The 24,193-nt window shown below is 38.1% G+C and overlaps 1 protein-coding gene across 1 annotated transcript in view; it reads left to right on the forward strand.

The window, feature by feature from the left end:
• Nucleotides 1-561: 561 nt before the first annotated feature.
• RICTOR (RPTOR independent companion of MTOR complex 2) overlaps nucleotides 562-24,193 on the forward strand; it is a 76,194-nt gene continuing 52,562 nt past the window's right edge. The window contains exons 1-3 of the mRNA XM_064641604.1: nucleotides 562-703; nucleotides 870-917; nucleotides 16,934-17,031. Of these exons, the coding sequence (XP_064497674.1) occupies nucleotides 655-703; nucleotides 870-917; nucleotides 16,934-17,031 (195 nt within the window). The 5' untranslated portion in view covers nucleotides 562-654. The remainder of the gene's footprint in view (nucleotides 704-869; nucleotides 918-16,933; nucleotides 17,032-24,193) is intronic.

The raw sequence follows: 24,193 nt of genomic DNA on the forward strand, positions 1-24,193 counted from the left end.
ATTTGCCTCGTCTGTCTGAAGTGTCAGGGAACGACATAAGGTGTTATCTGCGTATCTAAACTCCTGCCTAAAAAAAGACATGATCGAGTAGGTAACTACACGGTTTCTTAGAGTGGGACTTTTCGACTTCTTTTTTTTTTTTTTAATATATACACTTATTAGTTAAGTTCAACAAATATAATTGGTACTTTTATATTTGTTGGAACTTAACTAAGTAGCAAGAAATAGACCAACACTCGAGCTGCAGAGAGACCCACCTCGCACAGACCGAACAAAGCGGCGAAAAGCTTTTTTTTTTTTTTCTGTTTGTTTTGGTTTTTTTAATTACTTCACGCATTAAAAAAGCAGAAAACATCCGGCGTACAAAAGCCCCCATGGTCACGCAGCACCCACGTGAATTACCACCTCGTCACAAGGCCAGGAAAAAAAAAAAAAAAGAAAAGAAAGAAAGAAACAGAACAGGCAAAGCTTGTAAAAAAAAAAAAAAAAAAAAGGAGAGAGAGAAAGAAAACGCAATTTCAGCTCCGAGGCCGCTCCCTCAGCCCAGCCCCGCCCACGCCTCCTCAGCCGCCCCGGGGCGGGGGGGGCGCCTCGCGCGCCTCCCCTCGCGAGAGCGGGCGAGGTTTCCGGTGTTGTGGCTGCGGGGCCGCAAACATGGCGGCGACGCTCCGCGCCCGCTCGCTGAGGCACCTCCGCATCCGAGGTGAGGAGCAACCCGCGGGCCGCCCCGCCGCTGCCCCATACCCACCGGCACCCTCCCTGTCTCCTGTCCTCTCCTCCCTCTCTCCCTCTTCCCACCTCCCTCTCTCCCCCGGCGCTCCTTCCTTCGCCGCCCGGCTAACGCGCTTCTCTTCCCCCCGTCCCCGCAGGTCGGAACGACAGCGGCGAGGAGAACGTGTCCCTCGATCTCAGCCGAGGTATGGGCGGGGGCGCCGGCCCGAGAGGGCCGCCTGAGTCTCGGTGCGGCCGCGGCGGGAGGTGTGTGGGGGGGTCGGGCGGCGGCGTGGAGCGGCCTGGTGGGGCCGCGGGGCCGGGGCCGCTGGTGAAGTCGCTGCTCGGGCACCGCGGGGCCGCGCCGAGGCCGCTGGGCTCCTCCCGCACCGGCGGGCGGGCGGGCGCTGCGCTCCGAGTCTCCGGTGCTCGTGTTTACAGTGCCCGGCCCTCCGGCCGATCGCGCCCTGCGGCTCCAGGCAACACCGTGAGTGCTCCTGCCACCGTTCCGTGTGTATCCCTGCCTGTCCTGAATCCCTGCCTGTCCTAGGCCAGCTGGCTGTGAGCTTCTTGCTCCAAGACCGGCAGCCACTCGTCTCCCCTTTGCTTGTTAAATTGCTCCGAACATCCTCCGCTGCCCTCAGATGTGCGTGTGTGTGCGGGGGGGAGGTAAGAGGAAGGAAGCAGCACTGACATCTGCTACACACCGAGAGATTTTGCCGCAGGCGATCGGGAACTCTCCTACCTAAATGTGTAATTGGTCTTGTCTTGCTGAGCACTAAGGTAAGCGTTAGGCTCTCTCAAAACAGATGGGTAAAATGCAAAAAGTAAGCTAGAATATTATTGCTCTAGAAGCAATGATATTTCCTGGAGCAAAGGATCCTAGTCTGGGAGAAGGAATAAATTTGATGCTGGTGTATAACTGTTCTGCTTCAGGAGATTCAGGACTGCTTTTACCCTGTATAGATCAATTTTATGGGGAAGCAGGCAGGGAAGTGACAGAATCAATGAGATAAAAGTGAACGGTGAAACATAAAGGAAGTACAAACATTAGCAGTATAAGTATTGTTTTCTACTTAGTAAGATGCAGGATCAACAATTCCTTTTCTAAGTCTCTTTTCCTCCAATATGAGTGTTTAGAAAGGGCTGAAAGTTATCTCCATGTATATGTATCATATTTACAAGTATGTTTTAGTTCCTGGGAAGAGAGCTAGGGTTTTTTCAGCTTAAAGAAGTAGACTCTTATGTCTCCTCTCTCTCCAAATGGATATAATTGTTCCAGTGAAATGCGGTCTTTAAAGTCAAGACAAGGGAAACTTTTGCCAACAGAATGTGGGATGAAGGCCTTAACAGTTCAAACACGACACAATTAGTACTGTAAGCAGTGCTACCTGTTTATCTGCAGAATCAGAATTTTAATCAATGGGTTTAGTAACTTTTTTATGTTGTGTAGCATACTGAAGTGTTTTGATGTGAAAGAACAATACACAGAATTTAAATGGTGGAATGGTAATTTTTAGATGTGGTCTGTTTGAAATCTTTTACTCAGAATTCCATAGGCAACCATCATTGTGATACTGATTTTTGCCATGAGCTGTTTTCAGCCACCTACTGATTTCAAGAGACCTGTAGTAGTAGCAGTAAAACTACTTGACCTGTATGGTATTGAAAAGAGGCTCTCAGGTAAGATGCAAAACATTTTTAATACCATAAAAAATATTTTGCAATGTGACTATATAGCTCCTATTAACAACAGTAAAAAAAAATCATTGCAGTGGTTGCAGTTGAATAAAAAGATGCTTTAAATTTAAATGTCATCTCTTATCAAAAAAGTGAGAGTCTTGATATTTTGTTGGAAAAACTGCAGCTTACTGGTCAGTAATCATGTAGCACTGTATATCCACAGTAGGTATTAACATCATTTTAAAGAGAAAGCAAAAGTAGGAAGCTTAAGAGTTATAGCAAGACATTAACTAAGCTAGATGATAACTTGATTTCCACAGTGAACACAATGAGTATTTGTTTTTCCAGTTGTTAAAATGGTTATGTAAGCAATTAGTTCAAATATTTTGTTACCCTAATTCGCTACTAATAGTACAGTATTTTGGTTCACTGTGTTGTACAGATCGCATAGTTTTCCATAGGGCTCACCTTTGTATTAGCTTAAAAAAACATTCTAAGGTTTTTTGTTTCCCTGTACAACTGAACTTTGTGTTGATTAATATGGAATACCTAATTTGGGCCAAGTAGAGGATCACCATAAACAGTGTTTCTGCCATATGCTTCTAGTTACAGGGGCCTCTTTGTTACAAACACAAGAAGTTATATTAGCATTGCATTGTTTTGAGTAGGTTTCCATTAGTAATGGTTTGATGAGCACGACTTAGCATACAAGTCAGTCCTTCACTCGTCTGTACCTGTGGACTATATTCTAACTATGTTCTTCCCATGCAAGGAACCAGTGCTGTTATTAAGAATTTCAAAACTAATAGTAGATGCGGGGTGAGCACTACCCCTGTTTATGCTGCTTTGGGTCCTGCTTCTTCCTGGCTTTTTGTGCATTAAGGCTCAAAGAGTGCTTTGCTGCATATGGAGCCAGTCTACGTTTCTCTGCATGTGTTTGGTTTGCTCTTTGCTACAGTAGTTTCAGGGTTGCTGATGTTCTCTCACAAGATGCCATATTGTTTTTTTTTACTATGGCTACTTTAGTAGGGGTTTATTCTTTGGAGATCCTTCGTGCTCTGCCTTTTTAAAAATGATACATAATGATTCTTATTAATGAGATTTTATATGATAGTGGATGATGGATTGTCTGTGTTTGTGTAGGTGTGTGTGAATTTTCTATGTAAAATATTAGCCTGGCAAAAGATGATAATGTAAAGTAAGTATGTGGTTTGCTGTTTTGGGGCAGGAGGGTTTGCTTTTTTTTCATTTGTTTTTGAGTGGGGGATTGGTTCTTTCTTGGTGGTTTTGTTTTTGTTTTGTTTGTTTTTTTTTTTATTTTATTTTATGTCTGAGCCACTTGGCCCTGCCTGTACCCCATCTTTTAAAGGGATTCAGATAAATCTTCTCTTAAGAAAATCAGTTTGCAGAAAGGATGATCAACTGTGGAAGAATTGTCCCCAGGACAATTTTGGGCATAATTGCTGGTATAGTAAGAAAAAACTGTACAGATACAGGTTAAATTCATAGCTTTTGTCTGCTTAAGGTCATGTGTCATGTCTTCTGTTGATTATAAAATTGCAATTAATAATTGGGATTTAGAGCACTCAGGTTTTGGCCTCGTGTTATGTTACCTACTCAGAATAGAAAAGAAAAGGAAAAGGAGGGCAGACTTGCCACTAGTGCAACTCCCATTGCAGTCATCTGGAAGGAATTAGCAATGGGATGAGAGAGGCTGGTTTAATAAGACTACTGAAATCAAGCTCGTAACTCCTTAAGGCCAGAAAGGACAATGCAAATATTATATATTTTTAGTGTAATTCATCTTTGTTTCTGGATGTTTTATAGGTATTCCAAGCTGAATCACAGCAGCTCATATACCTCCCAGAGCTTTGGGCAAGCTCTGAAAGGCATGTGTAATCCACACTTGTTTTGCTCCTAAGTTCTTTCAGGGAGTTGGACTAAGTGACCTTGAAAGGTCCCTTCCAGCCCAAACCATTCCATGACTCTTTGCTCACCTCTGTAGCTGAGTTGCCTTATGCTGCTGGGTGATCAACACCTTTTTCCTTGTTGGAGTTTTAGCTGTTGCCTTTGGGTTGTGAAGGCTGAGGTAGTTTATAACTGGCCTAGTTGAGAGTATAGTGCATTATCTGTAATCAGGCTTGTCTTCCTTCAAGGGATCCCTGTTTTCGGGGAATCTTGTAGCTTAGAGCTTGCAAAGGCTATTAGGAACTTTACAGAGCATGTTCACTTACGAATAGAGGGGTGCCAGCTGCTGATGGTTGAGTGCTGTATGTGTTCATTTCCTCCTTTTTGAGGGTAACAGTCTTCACTTTCTGATACTGTACTCTTTAATCAACTGAAATGTACCTATCTCAAACATCAGTGCTTTCATTTATTATTCGTAAACACACATAAGATAATACTTTGGTTTATCAGCTTCTTCTGTACAACCAATTCTCTCTGTTTTGTAAATGTTGAGTTTTCTAGCTATATATAACACAGGACATGTATGAACAAAGTAGCTGAGAAAACTGGCTATTTTTTTTCTCTTTGAGAGCGAGTATCACAAAACTGACTAGTGTTATCTGAGAAAATACCCTTTTCCTTTTTTACCTCCATTGTTAATAATTTCCTCCTGTCATGTAGGTAATAATAAAACATAGAGAGGTTCCATATAACATCACAGGGTCTAAATGGTGTTACTTTTCTTACTGTGCTTGCATCGCTTTAAACCATGTAGTATTTGATTCCATATTCCCACATGGCAAATCGTAGTGCATTGCATGCAGGGCAAATATCTCGGGATGCTATTTGCAGTTTACAGCCCACAGAAATGTCGGGCATTTTTAAGGGTTATTTGTGGGATAGTCAAAGAAGGCTGGATGAATTTTGTTTCCAAAGTCAGCTTGAGATTTGATGACCACGCTGTTTTCAGCTTCCTTCATCAGTATGGAAGAAGCAGGGGAGGAATACAGGGCACCTGTCTGATACTGAAAGCTCAAAGTAGTGGGGGAAGGAAAAAACCCCTTTCGGAGTGGTGGGGAACCAGTGCTGAGATGGCAGCTGGTACATACTTTTGGTGGCTCAGAGGAAGTTCTTCCATACTAATGGAAAGACTGTTGTGGAAAGCCTGTAGGTTCTTCTTTGCGTACTCTTGGGATACGTGGCCTGGCTTGAAAATATGGAGAAGTGGGGCTCCACCACATCATAGAAACAGTATTTTAAAAATAGCCAAGTAGTCATAATGTGTGGGCACCTTTCACCATCACTTTGCAGTTTGCCACCATTCTGATGGGTAGCTATAGCAGGATGTTTTGTTAGAGCAGGTCACAGGGAGCAATAGCTGTTTTTTGCTCCCTTGTTTGTGAATCTGTAACTGAAGCTGTTATAGTAGCAAAAGGGTAATTAGTAACATTTTTTTCAGCTATTCTGAGATACAATGGAGCAACTTGAAAAAAGCTATCAGAGAGAGATCTTACTCTGCTTGCTGTCTGAGAAATGTTCTACTGTGTTATTCTTGTATGTTGAGGTTTTTATATAGGGGGACCAAAGGAAAGTGATAAAGAGGGTGGCCTGCTAACTTTTTTGGCAGTGTGCAAGCTTTTGATAGGTTTTAAAAGTAAGAGAGTTAGAAGGGCTGAGTACATGCACTCCAAAATTAAGGCACGCACTTAACTTTCCTGTCTGCACTTGTGCTTGCACATGGGCTTTAGTTGACTATTGCTTTGGAATTGTACAGTGCATTGGCCTGGTTAGATTAAGAACACTTGTGTACCTTTGTCTTTGCTTCCTAAGTGCTGCTTTTATAATCGTAAGACTTCTCAGAGCTACAAACATGGTGTGTGCTTAAAATATTTTCACTTTTCATTTCTTGAAAGTAGGAACAACATTTTCAGTGAAGGAAAAATATTGACAAAAGACCACTTTAAAACCTTATGACTTGCTTATCTGTCATTAAGGTATCTCTAGGAATTGGCTACTGCTATGTCTTTGAAGATCTGCACTCATATCTGTGTTTAAAGTTCTTGTGTGCAGCATCTCTAAATTTGCTTCTGTGTGTGGGTTCTTTGTGGTTCAGAGAATAAAATATCTTGTACTTTCTGTTTTGCAAAAGAGATTATTCTGCGATTTGCATCAGTATCAATATCGTCTTCGATGTTTAGGCAATGCTGTGTTTTCACAACATTCCACAACATGCTTCCTCCCTACTCACCCGAACCGGTGAAGTATTAAAATGTCTTGCTTCCTTCTTGATATGTTTGAATCTTTGTGATAAATGTTATTCAGGTTTTTTTCATTTGCTTCCCACCACCGCACTTTGAGGTTAGCGCAATGCCTGGTTTCGCCATTTTTTTCCGTCCGAGCCTATCCATTGTAGATACTGTGTAAAGAAACACGCCCCTCATCATAATTACAGTAAATAAGGAAGCTGTGTCAAGGATAGCCTGCCCAGAAAGAAATACATCACTTGCCAAACTGATGACCTTCATGCATACTTTACCAGTTACTTAGCAATCTTGGAAGTTTTCCCTTAGTAACATAAAGAGATGCTTAACATCAGGTAGGGATTTTTCTCTTTTAAGTGTAAAGTGAAATAGTCAGTTATAGTTATACGGTTATAGTTACAACTGCAGTTTTCCTACTGTTTATATCCATACAAACTCAAACCTGCAGAGGAGGGCAAGAGAGCTACAGGATGGCTTGAGAATTGATGTTGAAATGATGGCCAACTGGCCTGGGGGAATGTACTGAAAAATCAGATAAGTTTTTCTTAACTCTTGTACTTGAGATTTCATAATGGATACTCCTGTCTGAAACTTCTTTTTTAAAACAGTCAAGTGACACAAGACGTCTACTTTTAATACCGACTATCTTCTTGCAACTAAGACATAAGCATGTGTGTTGAGGCTTTGATAACTACACAAAATATGTTATAAAATAAGAGCCTTGCTTTTCATTGGAGGTGTTTTTAACTGCATACAGGTAGGCAGATGCTTGTACATCTGCAGGTAAATTTGTACACTGAGCAGCACTCCTGTGGTTAGTTATGATACAGAAGGGAAGGTGACGTAACGTTGCTACACCCGTGCTGGCTGATATTTGTCAGTTTTTTAACTGGAGCACTCATAACTGTCACAATCAAAAGTATTTATTCCAGTTTAAAAATCTGTAATATTGGATTTAATGCAGAAGTGATTTTTTTTTTTCATTTGCTGGTCATCTGTTTGGTGATGGAAAATTTGGGAAGCAGAACTTCAGAACACGGTTAGTGAGGAATGTTTTAACTAAGATGTTGTGTCTAGTGAAGAGGAGGAACACTGGTAAAGATGCATAAGGAGAAAATGGAGTTAAAAAACCCCAACCAAACAAAAAAACCCAAAACCCAACCAACAAGAGCAAAAAAAAATGTACTTACCACTGTATTTTTTAGTTACTTGACCAAATTTTACTTTTAGCACATATCTGAAAGCTTTCTAGTATGCACCTCAATGGTGTCCTGCATAGGTTTGAGTAAATAAGTGTAATGAGGAAGTCTTTTCACCTAAATTCTGTCTGAACAGCAGTAGCTTATGAATCAATGTTATTCATTAATAAATTAGTCTGAGTGATAGAGTGTTTATGTAAGTTTTCCCAAAAGGGGAGATTTTGTTTCTAAATTTACTGGTTCTGTTCTTCTCTATCTGGACTTCTCTAAGCTCACTTTAATTCAACTGCTACTTATTGCTATGGTTTTGGCTACATATCACCATTCACTTAGGTGGTTTCTCCTGCAGCATTTCAGAACAATACTTTTTAAATTATCTATTTTTTTATTTATTTGTTTGTTTTCTGACATTCATTGTCTGACATGTAAAATTAAAAGCACAAAGATTTTTAATTCTCTTTCAGTTGGAGAAATGGGTAGTTAACATAATTTAATGCTGTTTATAAGTGATATTTTCAATAACCTTTCAAGTCCTAGACCAAAAGGATGGCAGAATGGTAAAGATGAGCAAGGACAGTTACTTGCCCATATTTGAAATGGCTCCTGTCAGTTAGCACTTGTTTGGTTGAAACGAGGTATCTACATTTCTATGCCCTATTTGCATAACTATTCATTGTGAAATGAACTACAGCTGTTGATTTAAGACTACAGAATTATTAATAGGAGGTACTTGTGCACAGAGGTAAGGTATTTAAAGCAAAACAATATGGCCTTGATTTATGGAAAAATACACAATAATTGTAAGAGTAACAAAGAATAATTAATCTCTTCATGTAAAGATGTATGGTGAACAACACAGGGATTTTATTTGGGTTTTTTAGCGGCATAAAATATTTGTTTCCTGCTTGAAGGGTACATAGTCTATAAATAAATACATATATTTAAAAATAATTACTTCAGAAAAGTAGAGGACTATCAAGAACAGCTGTTGCCTGGAAATTACTTCTTTAAAAGCAAATTATTAAATCTGTAAGTAATCTTATTCCTTTGTTACCTCCTGAGCATCAGTGAAGTCAGAATTCAGCTTGAGCAACCTCATATCTAGAGAATTTAGAATGTGTTCATCTCTTTCTTTATGCAAACCATATGTGTGTGTCATGGGTAGACTTTTTTTTTTCATGAAATACAAAAAATGAAATGGAAAAAAATTTGCTGTTTTCATAAAAGTGATGTTTGCAGCTCAGATTTTTAGGTTAGTGTGTTACCTCAGTGGAATAGGTTCTCCTAAGTTGAAGCTGACCAACAAGTTGAGTGTCTTCTATGTTCAAAGAATTGTACCTAGGTCTTGTTCTGAAATTTATAAATGACATTCCTATACCTTCTCCTAAAATTACCTTTACAGGAGAAAGTATAGAAGTTTTGAGTGGTGGCGGCAATGTGACTTTATGAGCTGTGTGACACAGGGACCTGTCCCTAATACAAGGGACTGAAGTTCCCAAGCATCATCAATCAGCAGTATTCTGAAATCTTCTGGTTATAGCATTTTAAGGTGGGGTAATTAGCATATCGTGTATTTACCACAGTTTAAAGTTTTCCTGCTGAAGTTAGTGCTGTTTGTCAATTACTTGTAGTTTCTAGATGTCTCCATTTATTGTTTGAGTATGTTATTACTTCGATGTTTCCAAATTGCTCTTTGTGTCTTGATTGGCAAATTGGGTGATCCTACGTCTGCTGATGTTGCTGGACTTCTTACATGACTCTCTGAGTAACAGGATATTTCTGGAGACAGTGGCTACCTCCTGAAAGCTTAGAGTTTATCAGAAAGGGCCAGGTAATACTTACAAGTTCAGGTTCTTGAACAAATCAAAATGATTCAGAGAAGAATCAGAATGCTAATTGAGAAAATAGTCCTAGAATAGGATGATATTTCTCCCTTTCGTAAATTTTCTTCTAATGTTAGTTATATTAACTTGCTTCTCAGTTTGATAATACTCAACAAAGTAGGTGATCAGGATTCTCTTGAGTAGTTTTGAAACCAGATTTGCCTGATCTGCTCTCTAAACAATAAGCGAATGATGTGAGGAAGGTGCACTGTATGTTTTTGTTAAAACAACTAAAAATTGATCGCCCTGAATTTTCTGTTTCTAGAATTGGTGACAGAAAAGAAGAAAATGGGTTGGAAGAACTGAAGATAATTTTCTAAGCCATTACAGTAAACTTATGTACGTCATTCAAATCCATCCTTGATGTTCTGGGAAGTATTAATTTGATTTGTGTACTGACATGACCAGTGTTTTGTATCTGGGAAAGGCTTTTACTGACTTTGGAGCATAAGAACACTTGTACTGGGTCACTCCAACCTTGGCAGCAGCTGATAATTGTTGCAGAGAAGAGAGCAGAACAGGGCAAATAAATACAGTCACTCAGTTACAAAGTGTTTCTCAGCCTCCAGCATTTTGATCCTCTGTGTTTTTTGTCTTTTTTTTTCTTTCAAATATCTAAACTTCTGAAAGTTTTAGAGGAAGTTCTTCTTGAGTTTCACTGTATTCTGGAATACGTGTATCACTATGAAGTGGTAATGAAGAAATGTTGTTAGGAAACTGTAATCCTAGTTTGGCTTTAGTCATCATAGTATACAATTGTGTATGTACTAGTGCGGAGAGATGGCATTGTGGTGGTTTTTTTTGGAGAGGGATTGGGTATAAGTTTGTTACTCTCTTTGCTGACTGCCATGAAAGAGAGGAGGTGTGCTTTTTTCTCTATTAATGAGCCCCTTTCATCTATTCATAGCTTTCTTAATTAGTAGTCATGAAAATAATCTGAGTTCTTAGCTTTTGTTTGCTTTCTATTTTCATGAACCTGAGTTACTGGAACTTACATGTATTGAAAATAAAGTGCTCTTTGTATGGTTAAAGCTAGTGGAATCCCGTGAAAGCTATAGGAATCAAACTAAATAAATCACATGAATCACTAGGTTCATTCTTCAGAAATCTCACTTTTGGTCACCTACACTCTTCAAGGGGTTGTTCTCAATTTTTAAAACTTGATATACAATGTGGATTTTTTCATCTAAAATTTATAAGACTTATATGGCAAAACATTACATTATACCAGTGCAAAGTATTTCACACCTCACTGATTCAAATGTCATAATAGAATTTTAACTGAATCTTCAGTCTAAACATGTGTTATTATGTTTTTGGAAATCCTTGGTTGACTGTAAAGTATTCATGTGCCAATATTTTTTTTAATCTGGCAAAGTGGAGTTGATGTGTTAACTTAATTCAGGAGTGATCTCTGTGTCATGCAGTTTGCTTTTTTTATGTAGCTTTCCCTTCTGTAATTGTTCTTAGGTTTTCTGTGCAGTTTCCACCTTTTGAATTAGATGTATATAAAGAATACTTTCATATCACAAAGATTACGTAATTGCCCTGATTTTTTTTTCCCAACAAGTTGATAGTGGTTTGATATGCCTTCTCACTGAAATTTCATTTCAATATTAAAGGTCTTGATTAAAAAGTGGTTTAGCAGACTGATTACTTGTCATATAGTCTTACATAGACACCTTGAAGATATTGATTTCTAATGTTTCACTGCTTTTAATAACTGATGAGTTTTTCAGCGGAAATGGAGAACAGTGCATTAATGCTTCTAGTTGGTGTGTTTCCTTCAACTTCCTTCATTTTGGCAGCATGTATTTCAATTAAGAGCAGCTTGGCAATATGCAGTGGCATAGCATTTAAACTTTAAAAATCTCTTAATACATGTAGAGGTGTACAGAAGTTCACCAGGATCATCCGTTTATATTGTGATTCTTTCCTTCAGAAAGAGGAAGATATCTCTTGTGTTCTTAGTCAACAGTGAGATGCTTGAGTATAGTGAAGTACAACTTCCTTCTTTTATGTGTATTTAGTCTTACTTCACTTTTTGGCCCTGTGATTCTAGCAGGTGTGACATCAGCTGCTAGTGGAGTCTCTCACTTGAGAGTTTACTTACTGTACATACATTGACTGCTGTGTACAGCTACTTTTTTAGCATCTACCAAGTGATGCATATGAAATACACACTCCTCAGTTTAACTCATTATGCCTGACTTCAGAGTTACTGAATTATTTGTGTGCTAAAGCCTACAATTTTTTTTTTCTTTCTGTCTTTTTTATTCACATGGCCATAACAGAATAGCAAGTTGGCATGCTGCTAGCATACTGAATGTGGTCAAACAATGCTGCTAAATCTGTCAGGGGAAAGGAGTCGTCACTTGTGCTAATATAGCTGTTGCTGGTCCTATTTCATCCCTGCATTAGATGAAGCGCTCGCTGTTTTGTGTAGATGGACCTCTGTGGTGTTCTTTCTCTCTGGAGAATGGGATCTGTCAGAACGCATCATGATTCTCACTGGGGAAAAACAATGTCACAGTCCTGAAGGGGTGAAAAATGAGTCAAGCCCTAAAAGGTCATGAGAGTTTGAAAACAAACAACAACACAACATCGAAGATTTTTGATACACATGCATCTCTGAATTACTTTTAGGCATAGGAGGTCATGGAATTCTTGAGGCTAATGTTTTGAAAACACCAGCTTTGCTCTGTGCTAAAGATTATAATTTTAAGTACTGGGTGTTAGTACAGATAGTTGTGGGTGAGAAACTGTGTTTGGTGTCACAAAAGTAAACAGAACAACTGCTGCTACTTCAAAGTGTTTGCTGTCCAAAAAAAGGCAGACAGATATTCAGAAAATGAGATAGTAATGATTAGCAAGCTAAGCTGTTGCTGCAGAACACAAGTGGACTCGTTTGCAACTTCTATATATACCAACAAGTTTTATGATGGCATTTGAGCAAAATGGCTTTGTGTACAGTAATTGGGATGATTTGCCAATTGTAAAGTGCAAATAAAAAAAAAAGATAGTTGGACATTTTTCTACTGAGCGTCTTGTGGAACAGGTACATCCTGCTTTCATCACCCTACCTGTGAATGGCTCAGTGGTTCAACCACTTCTGTGTGGATTTTGTAAGAATTCAGTTTGAGTGGTAACTCACTAGAGAACTAAGATAGCCAAAAGAACACAAAGGATTCTGCTGAGTTATTTAACAGGATAATTTGAATGTAAAGTCAATGGGTGCTGAAGTAGTGTAAAGGATAGGATGTATCATAGTGGGACGGGAGAGGGAAGGGAAGAGGTTGTGCATCTTTGGCAGAAGAAAGCTGTAAGATCAGCTCAGTCATTTTACACAACTCCACCCTCAGAAGCACTATGGGAAAGAATGTGGAGATACTTGGTTGTTGCTGTGGGCCGGCTGGAGATCACAGGATTGTCTAGGTTGGAAAGACCCTGGGTCATCGAAGCCAACCATAAATATAACACTACCAAGTCCAGCACTGAACCATGTCCCTAAGTGCCATGTGTACACATCTTTTAATTACCTCCAGGGATGGTGACTCAACCACTTTCCTGGGCAGCCTGTTCCAGTGCTTGACAATCCTTTCGGTGAAGAAATTTTTCCTAATACGAGTCAGCATCTCAGTAATAAATGAAGTGAGTCAGAAAAGAATAGGCTTTTTGAGGGGTCTTTAATAAGTAGCTTCTTAGTCTTTTGTTTCAGATACGAAAGCAGGAACTTCTGAAGAGCTAAAGAGTAAAAGCTAAGAAATCTCTGCAGCAGTAGTCTGAAGTGGGGTCCTTAAAAAAAAAAACAAAAAACAAAACAACACACACCACCACCACCAGCCCCCTTACCCCCTCACCTTATGTTGCAGTTATTAACTTCTTTTATAAGATACTTTTAGTGAAAGAGTTCTGGAGTTTAAAACAAGACTTCAACTCAAAAAGTCTCCTTTAATTTTAGTTCCTTCTGAGGCAGGATGCTGTTAGAAGGTCTTTATTTCTTTACTGCCTTATTTTTCTTAAGCGGTAGTGGTTTTGATAGAAGTGTGAGACATCTAACTTGCTGTTAGATGTCTGGAAATGTCTGTCATGTTCTCAGTTTTCTCACAGGTTTGTAGATCTTGTTCTGGAGTTCCCACTTTGCTTCAAATTACTGATTTTCTAGTGAAACTTCTGGGAAATACCTGGCTGCCCTGCTAAGCGCTGCAGAGAGGGTTTTCCTCAAACTTTTCTGTTTCTAGAAATGAGAGTTTTTCTCAGCAGAAAGAGGACAACGTGAGGAAAAGTTGCTGTAACTACAGTTTTTCATGCACAAATAGAGGAAAATTATTTTAATGCATGTTTTAATTAGGCATCCTCATCACACAGGTCTGCCATAGCTACAGGATTGTTAATGTGGGAAATTGTAGTATCATTGTGTCCTGGTTTCTTCACATCCAAATTGACTGCCTTTCTCCAAGGCAGCGCAACTCACGCACTTCTGAATTAGTACCTGCTTTCTCAGATAGCGGAATAGGAATATTGATTGCCACTGAAGTGCAAGAGGTTTTCTGGGCTACTCTCATGGTCTTTCCTGTCCATACAGCAAACTTAGTTTTGATAGAGGTTTACTGGTTTACGGCTTACCGTGCTCATGTAGCTATCTGCACTTTCAGAAATAAAACTTTTAAACATACTTGCAGGCATTTTGGAAAGTTACTTTTGCTGCTTGTTCTCCAGGGATCTGAAGTAGAAAACTCTGGAAAGCTCTAAGACTGCTCACCTGGGATCTTTGTTGTGGTGTAAAGGGGTATGTTACAGGTCCAAAAGTGATGTGAGCCAGGGAAATTCCCACACGTTACCCAAGGCAGACCAAAGTATAAATGTCAGCCAAACTGTATTTTCAGAGAAGCCAAATTATGAAAAAGTTATTTTCCTCTCCTGTTATGTACCCCTGAAATCAGGGACTATGATATAAACTATTTGTGGTGCCATAACTATGCTTAACTACTTGTTTTCAGTGTGCCCTATCCTTGGAACTGTTAAAGGCCAGGTTGGATGGAGGTCTGAGCAAACTGGTCTAGTGAAAGGTTCCCTGCCCATATGACAGAGGACTTAGAACTAGATGATCTTTAAGGTACTTTCCAACCCAAACTATTCTATGATCCTATGGCTTGAGCTGTTGCAAACCTCTTAAACAGAATTAAGCCCTGGAAAAGCAAACTATTCAGAGGAATCCTAAACTTAAGATCTCGTAAAAGTCTTACTGTGTCTAATTTCTGTGATCGTATCAAAGATTTTTTTAATTTTTTTCTGGATTGGAGGTGGTTCAAAGATGTGCATGCCCATATTCCAATTTAAATTCAGAGTTATTGGATGTTTGGTTTTACTATGCTTACTGTTCAGCAGTGCAAGTGTGTCTGTACTTGAGTATCTGATTGTTGACTTTGCTTATGCTGTCATTAGATCTGTGGAAAAGGATATTTCACATCAAGCTGGTGGTAGCAGAAATTGATGCCCAAATCTAAGAACGTATTTGCCTTCCCAAAATCTCACTGATCCTTTGTCTGAAAATTGCCAGAATTATATGGTGTGACAGTAGCATGTCTCTACATGTACTAAAGTTTCATTAAACGGTATAGTCAATACAATTGATTCAACTTAGCCTTGAGTAGGCATCTAGCAGCTCATCAGGCTAATTGCTTTTGACTTCATTGGCTGATAGACAAGATATTCATTGGCTACAGTGGATTAACAGGTTTGTACACCTTAATTCGGGTGCCTACTTGTAGATGTCATAATCTTTAAATGCTGTCTTGATGCCTGATAGTGGTTCAAGTACATGATCTTGTCTTTCCAAATATGTTCTGGATATATCCTGACAAGATTGCTAGTTATGTTTGCTTTGTAGATCTGTTGGTTTAAGATTTTAAACTACAAGTGATATAAAAGCTTGGTTTATAGAGAGGTGGTGACGATGCTTTCTTTACGTTTCCATTTCCTTTGTATAATGAAAAATATACAAGTACATCTTCAGGAAGAACAGGAAAATAAAAGACTATGTATGTGCCACGAATTCAACTCCAGCTGTTCATTCTGCAGTAGGAGGCAAGTTTCTCTTGCTGAAGCTAGCGTGGGGCACCACACACAAAAATCCTTCTCTGTCCTGCATTCCAGGTGTCTGATGTTTGGACTCTTCAGGTGTTTTCTGAAGGCTTCAATTTATGTAACACAATTATTTCTTTTTTTTTTGGTGAGGTACTACTTTCACTAGTTTACATTTCCAGCATAACCTTGGTATTTCATTTATTTCAAGCTGCTGATAGTATTGTTGTAATACCTATCCTCAGTGTCTAAACCAAGACTGCATGAGAATCCTGCAGCCAAATATATCTCCCTTTGAAAACTGCCCTGTTGCAGTACCATGATGTGCAGAGCTTACTGCAGTTTCTGTTACAGGAGCTCCCTGTGTACCCAGCCCCATTCTGCTTGTTCCATTCTGCCTAATCTTCCAACCTCAGTCCCAAAAGTGGAACAATATTGTCTCTTCTCACTATCATAGTCCCTTTTCTGTTTTCCAGCAGAATGCGGGGTCGTCAACTGGTGTCTGAATTCTGGTTTGTGGGGTTTTGTTTGTTTGTTGGGATGGTGGACTCTTAGGAAGAAAGGAGAAGACATTCCTAGCCTCTCTGTTTACCTTGTAGTTCACTTCCCATGTCACTGGAAAGGTCTGGCCCTCTATTTAAAGTTTAGGGTCATTGTGGAAAGTAATAGGGAGAGCAGAAAAGAGGCCCATGTTTACAAAATTCCAGCCCTTTGTCTGGAAAAAAAGAAATAATGTGATGTGTCAGTAACATACGGTCCTTTTCCTTCCGTCTTTAAGCTTACATCTTGTCTTTCAATTGCAAGGGGATTAAGGATAAAGTTGTTCACTTATGAGATGTACGGATTGGAGTTTCAGACACTAAATGGATTTCTTTGTCAGCTGTAAATCTAAAATACTGATTAAAATCTGCTTTAAAATAAGAGTATCTCTCCTCCATGGCCTTTAGCATTTATTTTCCGGAACGCAGGTATGCCCGCTTTTGGTTCCAAGCATAAATCAAATTAATGCTCCTTGGAGCAAAAATGCTCTGTATCCCTAACTGAGGCCGAGAGAGCACCTATTATATTTATGAAACTGCATGTTGAACACATGTTTAGGGGTTTTTTGGGGGTTTGTGTTTGTTTTTTTTTACTGTATCTGCTAATAACCTGTTTTCTTTTGCAGACCCCTGTGATAATATGAGAGAGATTCTCCAAAATGTGGCCAAATTACAAGGCGTGTCAAATATGAGAAAACTAGGTCACTTGAATAATTTTACTAAGGTAAGAGCTCAAATGATGTCATAAAACTAGTAATCCTACAGGCAAAATATTTTGTATTTACTCTCAGACATTGGCTGGGAGATTAATGAAATCACTTAGTATCATGGAACAGTACTTGAGGTCTGCATACATACTATGGGAGAAGAAGGTATCAAATAAAGACAGGAATATATGTGAATGGAGAGTTATACTAAAGTTTGAGTACATGTTCTGCTGGCTGAATTTTTGTAGTATTTTAGTGCTTAGAAGATTGAAATACCTCCCAATTAATGGGTTAAGTTGCATAAATAGAGCTAAAGATTAGTTCTTGTGCCACAGAATTAAATCAAAAATGTGAAATGCCAAACTTTCTGGATGTAAACTGATTGAATATGGTGAGTGGGGAGGACTCATGCATTTTGGCTATTAAAAGGACTCCTTGTAAGATTAACAACTTCAGCGGTAGTGTATGACATTCTTTTAGCTGGTGGGTGAGTATTGGGAACAAAATCACAATAAAAAATAAATGTATCTTCTAATGCATTAATAGCAAATGTGTAAATGCTATTTTCTGGGTTGGTTCAGAGCATGTGTAGGTGCACAGCATTCACTGAGGAACTGAACTTAGACTGAAATCTTTTCTTTGGGTCATTGCCTTGTGTCTGTCAGGCATCACCCATTGACAGAATGCTGCTGTTTTCACTGGGATTCCAAACTGTGTTGCAAGAAAACCCTTTATGCTGCTAGAAAAGTCTGACGCATAGCTGTGTTTCCCTTTTGTGATAATCTGGAAACTTTTGAATGTGAATGCTTCCATATTCTCTAGTTGTGTTAAAGAACTGGATTAGGTTTGCAGATGCACAATTCCTAATGGAAAGTCAATATTTGAAACTATGGATCTTAAAACAATGTAAATTCTGCTATTGAAAATCAGATGTTAATCACCCATAACTGGTAAATTAGTAAATAAGCATACTGTAATTGAAAGAGGAACCAAAAATTCTTTTTAGAAGATAGTTTGGAAAAACTGAATAATTCCACAATTGAATATTTGAAGAATTTTCCATTAAAAATGGAAAACACTTACAGAAATGCAGGGAAGTTTTTCATAAATTGGACTTAAGACTGGCAGGAAATCATGAGTTTGTGAGAAGCAGCTTCCTAAAATGAAATATACCTTTGAAGGTGGAGACTGTAGTTCATAACCTGGTTTTTATCCTAAATCAGAGTGACCCTGTATAAGAGAATCATACTACTGTGTTTAATATTTAACACTTGTTCTGTTTGAACACTATTTCTGTTTGAACTGTAAATACAGTTATGAGAATAGAATAAAAGTGGCAAGTTGTACTGTATTGTCTGCCTTGTGGTTGGAACAATTCTGTGTCTTTCATTCCAGTGGTTAAAAGTGAAAGCCTGGAGCTTGAGGGAAATGGTTTTATTTCCTTTTTGCACTCTGTTCTTCTACCCTGGACTAGTATAGTCTCAGTTCCCCCTTTGCGAGACAAAAGTGTAAGGTTGATGTGCTAAGAGCTGAGGATGTTTGTGTCCTGTCTTGGAATTGAAGGTGAACTTGATTTGTTTGTAAATTCTTGCATTTTATAATCCATTTTTGAAGGGCTAGTTTTTATCTAGCATATTTGTACTATGGACGGGGGAGGGACCTTTGAAAATTTTTAATAGCATATTTTAGATGAAATAATATGGAAAATCGATTAAGTTTAACTCTCTTACTAGGAATTTTCTCTTATACTTAAGAGAAAATGTCTGCAGTAGTCATATTTTCCTTCAAAGACTGAAAATCTGGCTGTTCTAGTTCTTTGGTCAGGGGAAGCAAAATGTTCATATCATGTGGAAACAAGTGATGGAAGTTAACATGGAGTTTCCTGGTAGGGATCATAATAGATACCAAATTTTGAATTAATTTAAAGATGTCTGAGGTGCCTTAGATTTAGGTCTCTTTACTTGAAAGAGGGTGGGATTTTTAAGGTGAGGTTTGTTCCCCTCACCTCCCTTTATTTGAGGAGAAGGAAAGTATTCATACTTTAAAAGTTACTGAATTAGTACTGAACTAGACTCCGGGATTTTATGCAGAAGTTAAATACTTTGATTAAATTTTTTTTAATTTTTTTTAAAATTTTTTTAAATAATGGTGATCAGCAGTCAACAGGATTTATTACTTCATATGCAAGAATGATACTGTAAAGCAGATACTTTGTGCGTAGGTGATATAAATCCCTTTTCATTTTTATTTGCCTTCAAAACTAGTTAACTAGTTAACTAGTGACTTTCACGTCTCCACAATACCGTTATTACTGTGCAAAGTATGCTGTATGCATGATATTTTACAAAAACTTACATTTCATTCATCAGGTTTTAGCTATTACTACTACTTAGCTAAGTAATTGATGTTCATGTTCTTGGCTCTTTGACTGCAGAACGTAGGTTGTTCTTGTCCAACAGGTGTTTTAAGTTTTCTGATCCAAGAAATTAGCATTCCCAGTCTGGTGATGCACGGGCTATGGAAAGGTGTGTTTAGTTCTGAATTGCAGCAGTGGCAGACTCAGAAATCTTAGCTGCTTTGAATGACAGCAGACTCCTCCCCTGCTGTTTGTCCACCTAGTAAGTGGAGTTGCAATTTTTTGGGCAAAAACTTGCATTATCTCAATCTATATTCCTTTCAAACTACCTGTATCGCTATTTAAGCTAACCTAAATTCTGACCTGAAAACTGTTTGAGAACTTGACCTCTGGTAAATGATCGGTGACACTTTCAGTTGTCATAGCAGTTCACAAGCTTGGTATGTGCTTTTAGCTTCAGTAAGCTGAGTAGGATTACCCATCTTTCATTTATATGGCCACCTACGTAGGGCAAGAGCCTTGAAGTTTCCCAGCTTCTGCTGATTAATACCAAAACATCATGGTTACTTCTTGGGGGTTTTCCCCACCCCCATGAAAAGCAGTAAGTGATAAATCACTGAAAACCGGAAGAAACAGTACAATTGCAATTACCTAGTGGAAAATATCTTTGTGAGTTGAAGTATTTATTTATAATCCTGTATTATAGGAGGTTTATCCGACTGGGAGCCTCTGAGAGATCCTTTATACCATTGTAAAACTAAAAGGGTATTTTACTAATGAACTGAGGGAAAAAATCCACAGACAATGTAGGGATTTCTGTTTTTCTTTCAAAAAGGAAGGCGCTTCTTAAAGGACAAAAATCAAACTTAATTCACTTTAGCTTAAACTTAGCAATTGAATAGCATCAGTGATACAGTGATTTGGAAAATTATGTTTTCAATCTGCTCGGAACTAATTCTGTCATTATTTAATGAAGCTCTACTGTTCTACTCTCTATATCTCTTGGCTTTTAACCATGCTGCAGGCTTTCACTGTAACATAGATTGAGTACCTTGGATATGGATATGGCCATAGAGGCTTTCACGAATCGTGTCTTGATTGTAGTCTGTGATTTTAGAGTCTTAGATTTTGCAAAATCTAAGTATGTTAGAATCTGAATGTATATGCAGACTGTAACATTCATCCAAGTAGATAAACCATTGTTGGCAAAATGTGAAATGTTGTGATGATGTAGCAAATTGGAACAGAACGTGTGCTTAGGGACATTTGGCTGTGAAAAACCTGGAGAGAGTATGTGTCTAAATCTAGAGTCCACAATTTCAGTAGGGGCTTCTCTTAAGACTGGGATCTACAAAGTAGTCTCCTCATAAATATTACCAGCGGTGGTTCAAACTGTATTTCCAAAGTTACAGTGCAATAATTACATTTTGGATGCATAGAATAATGTAATATTTTTACCTAGTAATTGCTGTGGCTATTCTAAATATGAAATTGAATGGGCTCAGTGTGCACTCCCCTTGTATGAGCTGTTGACCTCCTGTGGTTTTGTTGTTCTGAGCTACCGTTTCCAAGACATGTTGATATGTTACTCATATTACTATGACTCATCTGAGTAGCATGAAAAACTCATAGCTGACAGTAAACATGAAAAAAACCTTCACTGTAAGTTAGTCACTCTCTGACCTAGTGTAAGTACCATTTTGTCCCAATATTAAATCTCACCCTCAAAGAGTCTTTGCTGTGCCTATTCATTGTCTGTTATATCACAAAATTTTAATTTTAAGGTTGACTCATTGGCACTTTTAAGTTGCAAAGTATACTCTAGTTTTGTTTCTATATATGTATATATAAAAATATATAAAATTTACAGTGTGTATAAAAATATATTTTATATATAAGATCTATGTATGGAAAAATATAAGAAATATAAAAATATAGAGAATTGCATAATTCCAAGTATGATATTGCTATTTTAATGAAATATGTCAGTGTATGGCTAAAGGTAGATTTTAGTATTCTGGTACTGGTTGCCTACAAACTTATGCTGCAATGTTATGTATGTTACAGTCAAACATAGGACGGTTACTTAGTTTTGTCAGGAATTCAGCCTCTACAAATATCACTACACTTCAGCCACAATCTTTGATCTGCTTAATGTTGTTTGAAGGTGAAATGAGAAGAAAGTGGCAAAGTTTTTCATGTCTTTAAGCCCAGACATTTATAACTCAGCAACACCCAAAGCATTAAGACCAGCAGAAGGGTATCTTCTTCATGACAGCTTCCATGACTTTTCCGCTTTCAAACATACAGCAGTCTGGCTTTACCTTTCTTTTTTTCCTGGACTAAATAAACCAAATTTAGTTTTGAGTGCACTTTCCCTCTTTATCTGCTCTTAAAATGTGGCACACAAAATTTTGTTCTTATGGTTTTGAGAGCAGCCTGTCAAATGGGGAAAACAAAGTCTCTTAATCTCAATCATAGTGCAGTCCTATTAGTATTCCCAAACATAAATCTCCTTTTTTCTCTTAAATTAACTTTATGAATGTTTTCTGGACATCTACTGTTTCTCTACTGGACTCTTTTAATTTCTTATGCATCCATTAATGTGTGGTACCCTGAAGGATGTGATACACTCTTCCTTTTATTTAATTGAATTTTTTTCTTGAGTTTGGTCACTCCTTTTAAGTCACTGAAACATTTTTGAATTCTGATCTTGCTGTCAATCTTTTAGATTCTTTTTTATCTGGAAATCCTGTTTGCACACTACCTTGTATAAATTGTAAAGAAAGCTAATGCATAAGTATTGGTGGCCCATTGAAGTGAGAAGAAACGAGTAGCTACAGTAGCTAACCTACATATTTTTCTTTAGCCAATTTTACCAGTTCATTCTCTATGAGAAATATTTTGCATTTATGCACAGACACTAGCAAACACCTCTATAATAACTTCCATCAAAGTCAGAAATATATATCTGCACAGCGGCTAAACTTGATGAAAATTTTAACTTGTCAGGTCTAACTGTTTTGGAATTTCAAGATTAGGTCTGATTTTTTTTCTGCATCAGTGAAAGTGTGTGCAGTGGGAACACATAGAGAGATGAAAACAGTTGGTGTTGAGGAGCTAATAACCACAGTATACATATTTGCTGAGAACAACAACTAGACTAGAACTGGTCTAGTAAACTGAATGCTCTTTAGCAGTTGCAGCAGGTTAAGTGGGTTCCTTGAACACATCAGCTGCTTTAGTTTCGTCTCAGGACTGCTCAAGATGCAAACCAATGGTGAGTGTGATGCTAGGAGAGCAGATTCAGAAATGCACTGATGCACACATAGCAACTTTTTAAAAAATGTTTTTTTCCTACATCAGAATTACAATTCTGTGGGGTTTTTTTAAATAGGAAAAATAGACTGTTGAGGATAATCTGGTATGTTAAATTAGGATTTCTCATTTGTGTCTGGGGTGGAATGCTGGGGAGAGGTTTACATGTATAAATGATTAGTCTAAACAACTACTGATGTAATTGTCTGAAACTGAACAATGAACTGTTTTTACTCGCTACCTTCTCACACTGTTTTGCCTACACTCTGCCAGCCAGTTTTTACAGTTCATAAGATGTCAATAGAAATGCTAGAGCAGCAGTGGTGGCCTTAGGCAGTCTAACAACATGGCACAAAAATAGATTGATGTTAGGAAGTGGCAGGCTGTCATAACCAGTTAATGCATCAATTGTCTAGTTTTATTATCACTTAAATTTGAAAGGTGGGGAAAAAGAGGTTATGTAAAAACTTTCCCTATGTTTTATAATCATCTTTGGTTAAGAAAAGTGCAAAATCCAAAATACTTCAATTAACTTAGATTATTTGAGCCCAAACGCGGAGCTGATCCAGGCCAATTTAATAATCTCTCATTAACAGCTTTGGATATCACAATTATAACTATGCATACAATTTCATAAAATGTAATGTGATCCTTGTACTTTTTGAGCATAAACGTAAGTATTGTTTGAGTCTAAATGGTCATGCTAATAAAATGGGTTTACTTAAAAGCAGAGTTTGTGTGCAATATGCTGTTTTTTTCAGTTAGCGGTGAACAGTATAGAACTGGAGCATGGGACATAGTAAATATTTTAAATTACAGTAGCCTTAACTTAGCTGTTCGTTTTGTTTATTATAAATTTCTTATTGTTAGCAGTAAAAAGAGTGTCCCACAGTGTGATATATTATAGTACTTTTAGAGCAGAGCTTTTGACTAGTTAGCACAAACACTTCCTGAATACCTCACTGAGGAGAAACTTAATACTGACTTAGAACTGAACACATGCCTGTTTTGAAAACAGAGGACAAAGTGCAAAGCTATTGCAATCAGTATTAGTCACTTGAGTTTTTGGAAGTGCTTGGAAAAGTGCTTTGGGATTTGGGCATGATAGTATTTTATAATTTTAGCTAGGAGGTGGTGAGATGACTAGGAATTTCTTTGCCGTTCTTGCAAAGGAGGATAGCATCACCTCTTCTCACAGAACAGATTTTCCTTTCCTCAAGAGGCTAAAACATTGGCATGCACTAGATTGCTCCTTTTGAGGTTGGTTTCAGACTTAAAACCTGCACTTAAAAATTTTTTGTGTTCAAAATTAATAGATATGGTTGAAATGTTCAGAGTTTGTGATAATTTACTGCTGTCTTTTTGTGTACATAAATTCAACCTTCGCACTGATTTTCTGGAGTTAGGAGTTCTGTGCAATGGATGACAGTCCAAGACCAAATGCCAGTTACAGAACACTTGGCAATGCCTTCTGATGTTTTGTACACCTCTGCTACTGTGGCAAA

The sequence above is a fragment of the Pseudopipra pipra genome, chromosome Z, assembly GCF_036250125.1.
Source record: "Pseudopipra pipra isolate bDixPip1 chromosome Z, bDixPip1.hap1, whole genome shotgun sequence".
NCBI lineage: Eukaryota > Metazoa > Chordata > Aves > Passeriformes > Pipridae > Pseudopipra > Pseudopipra pipra.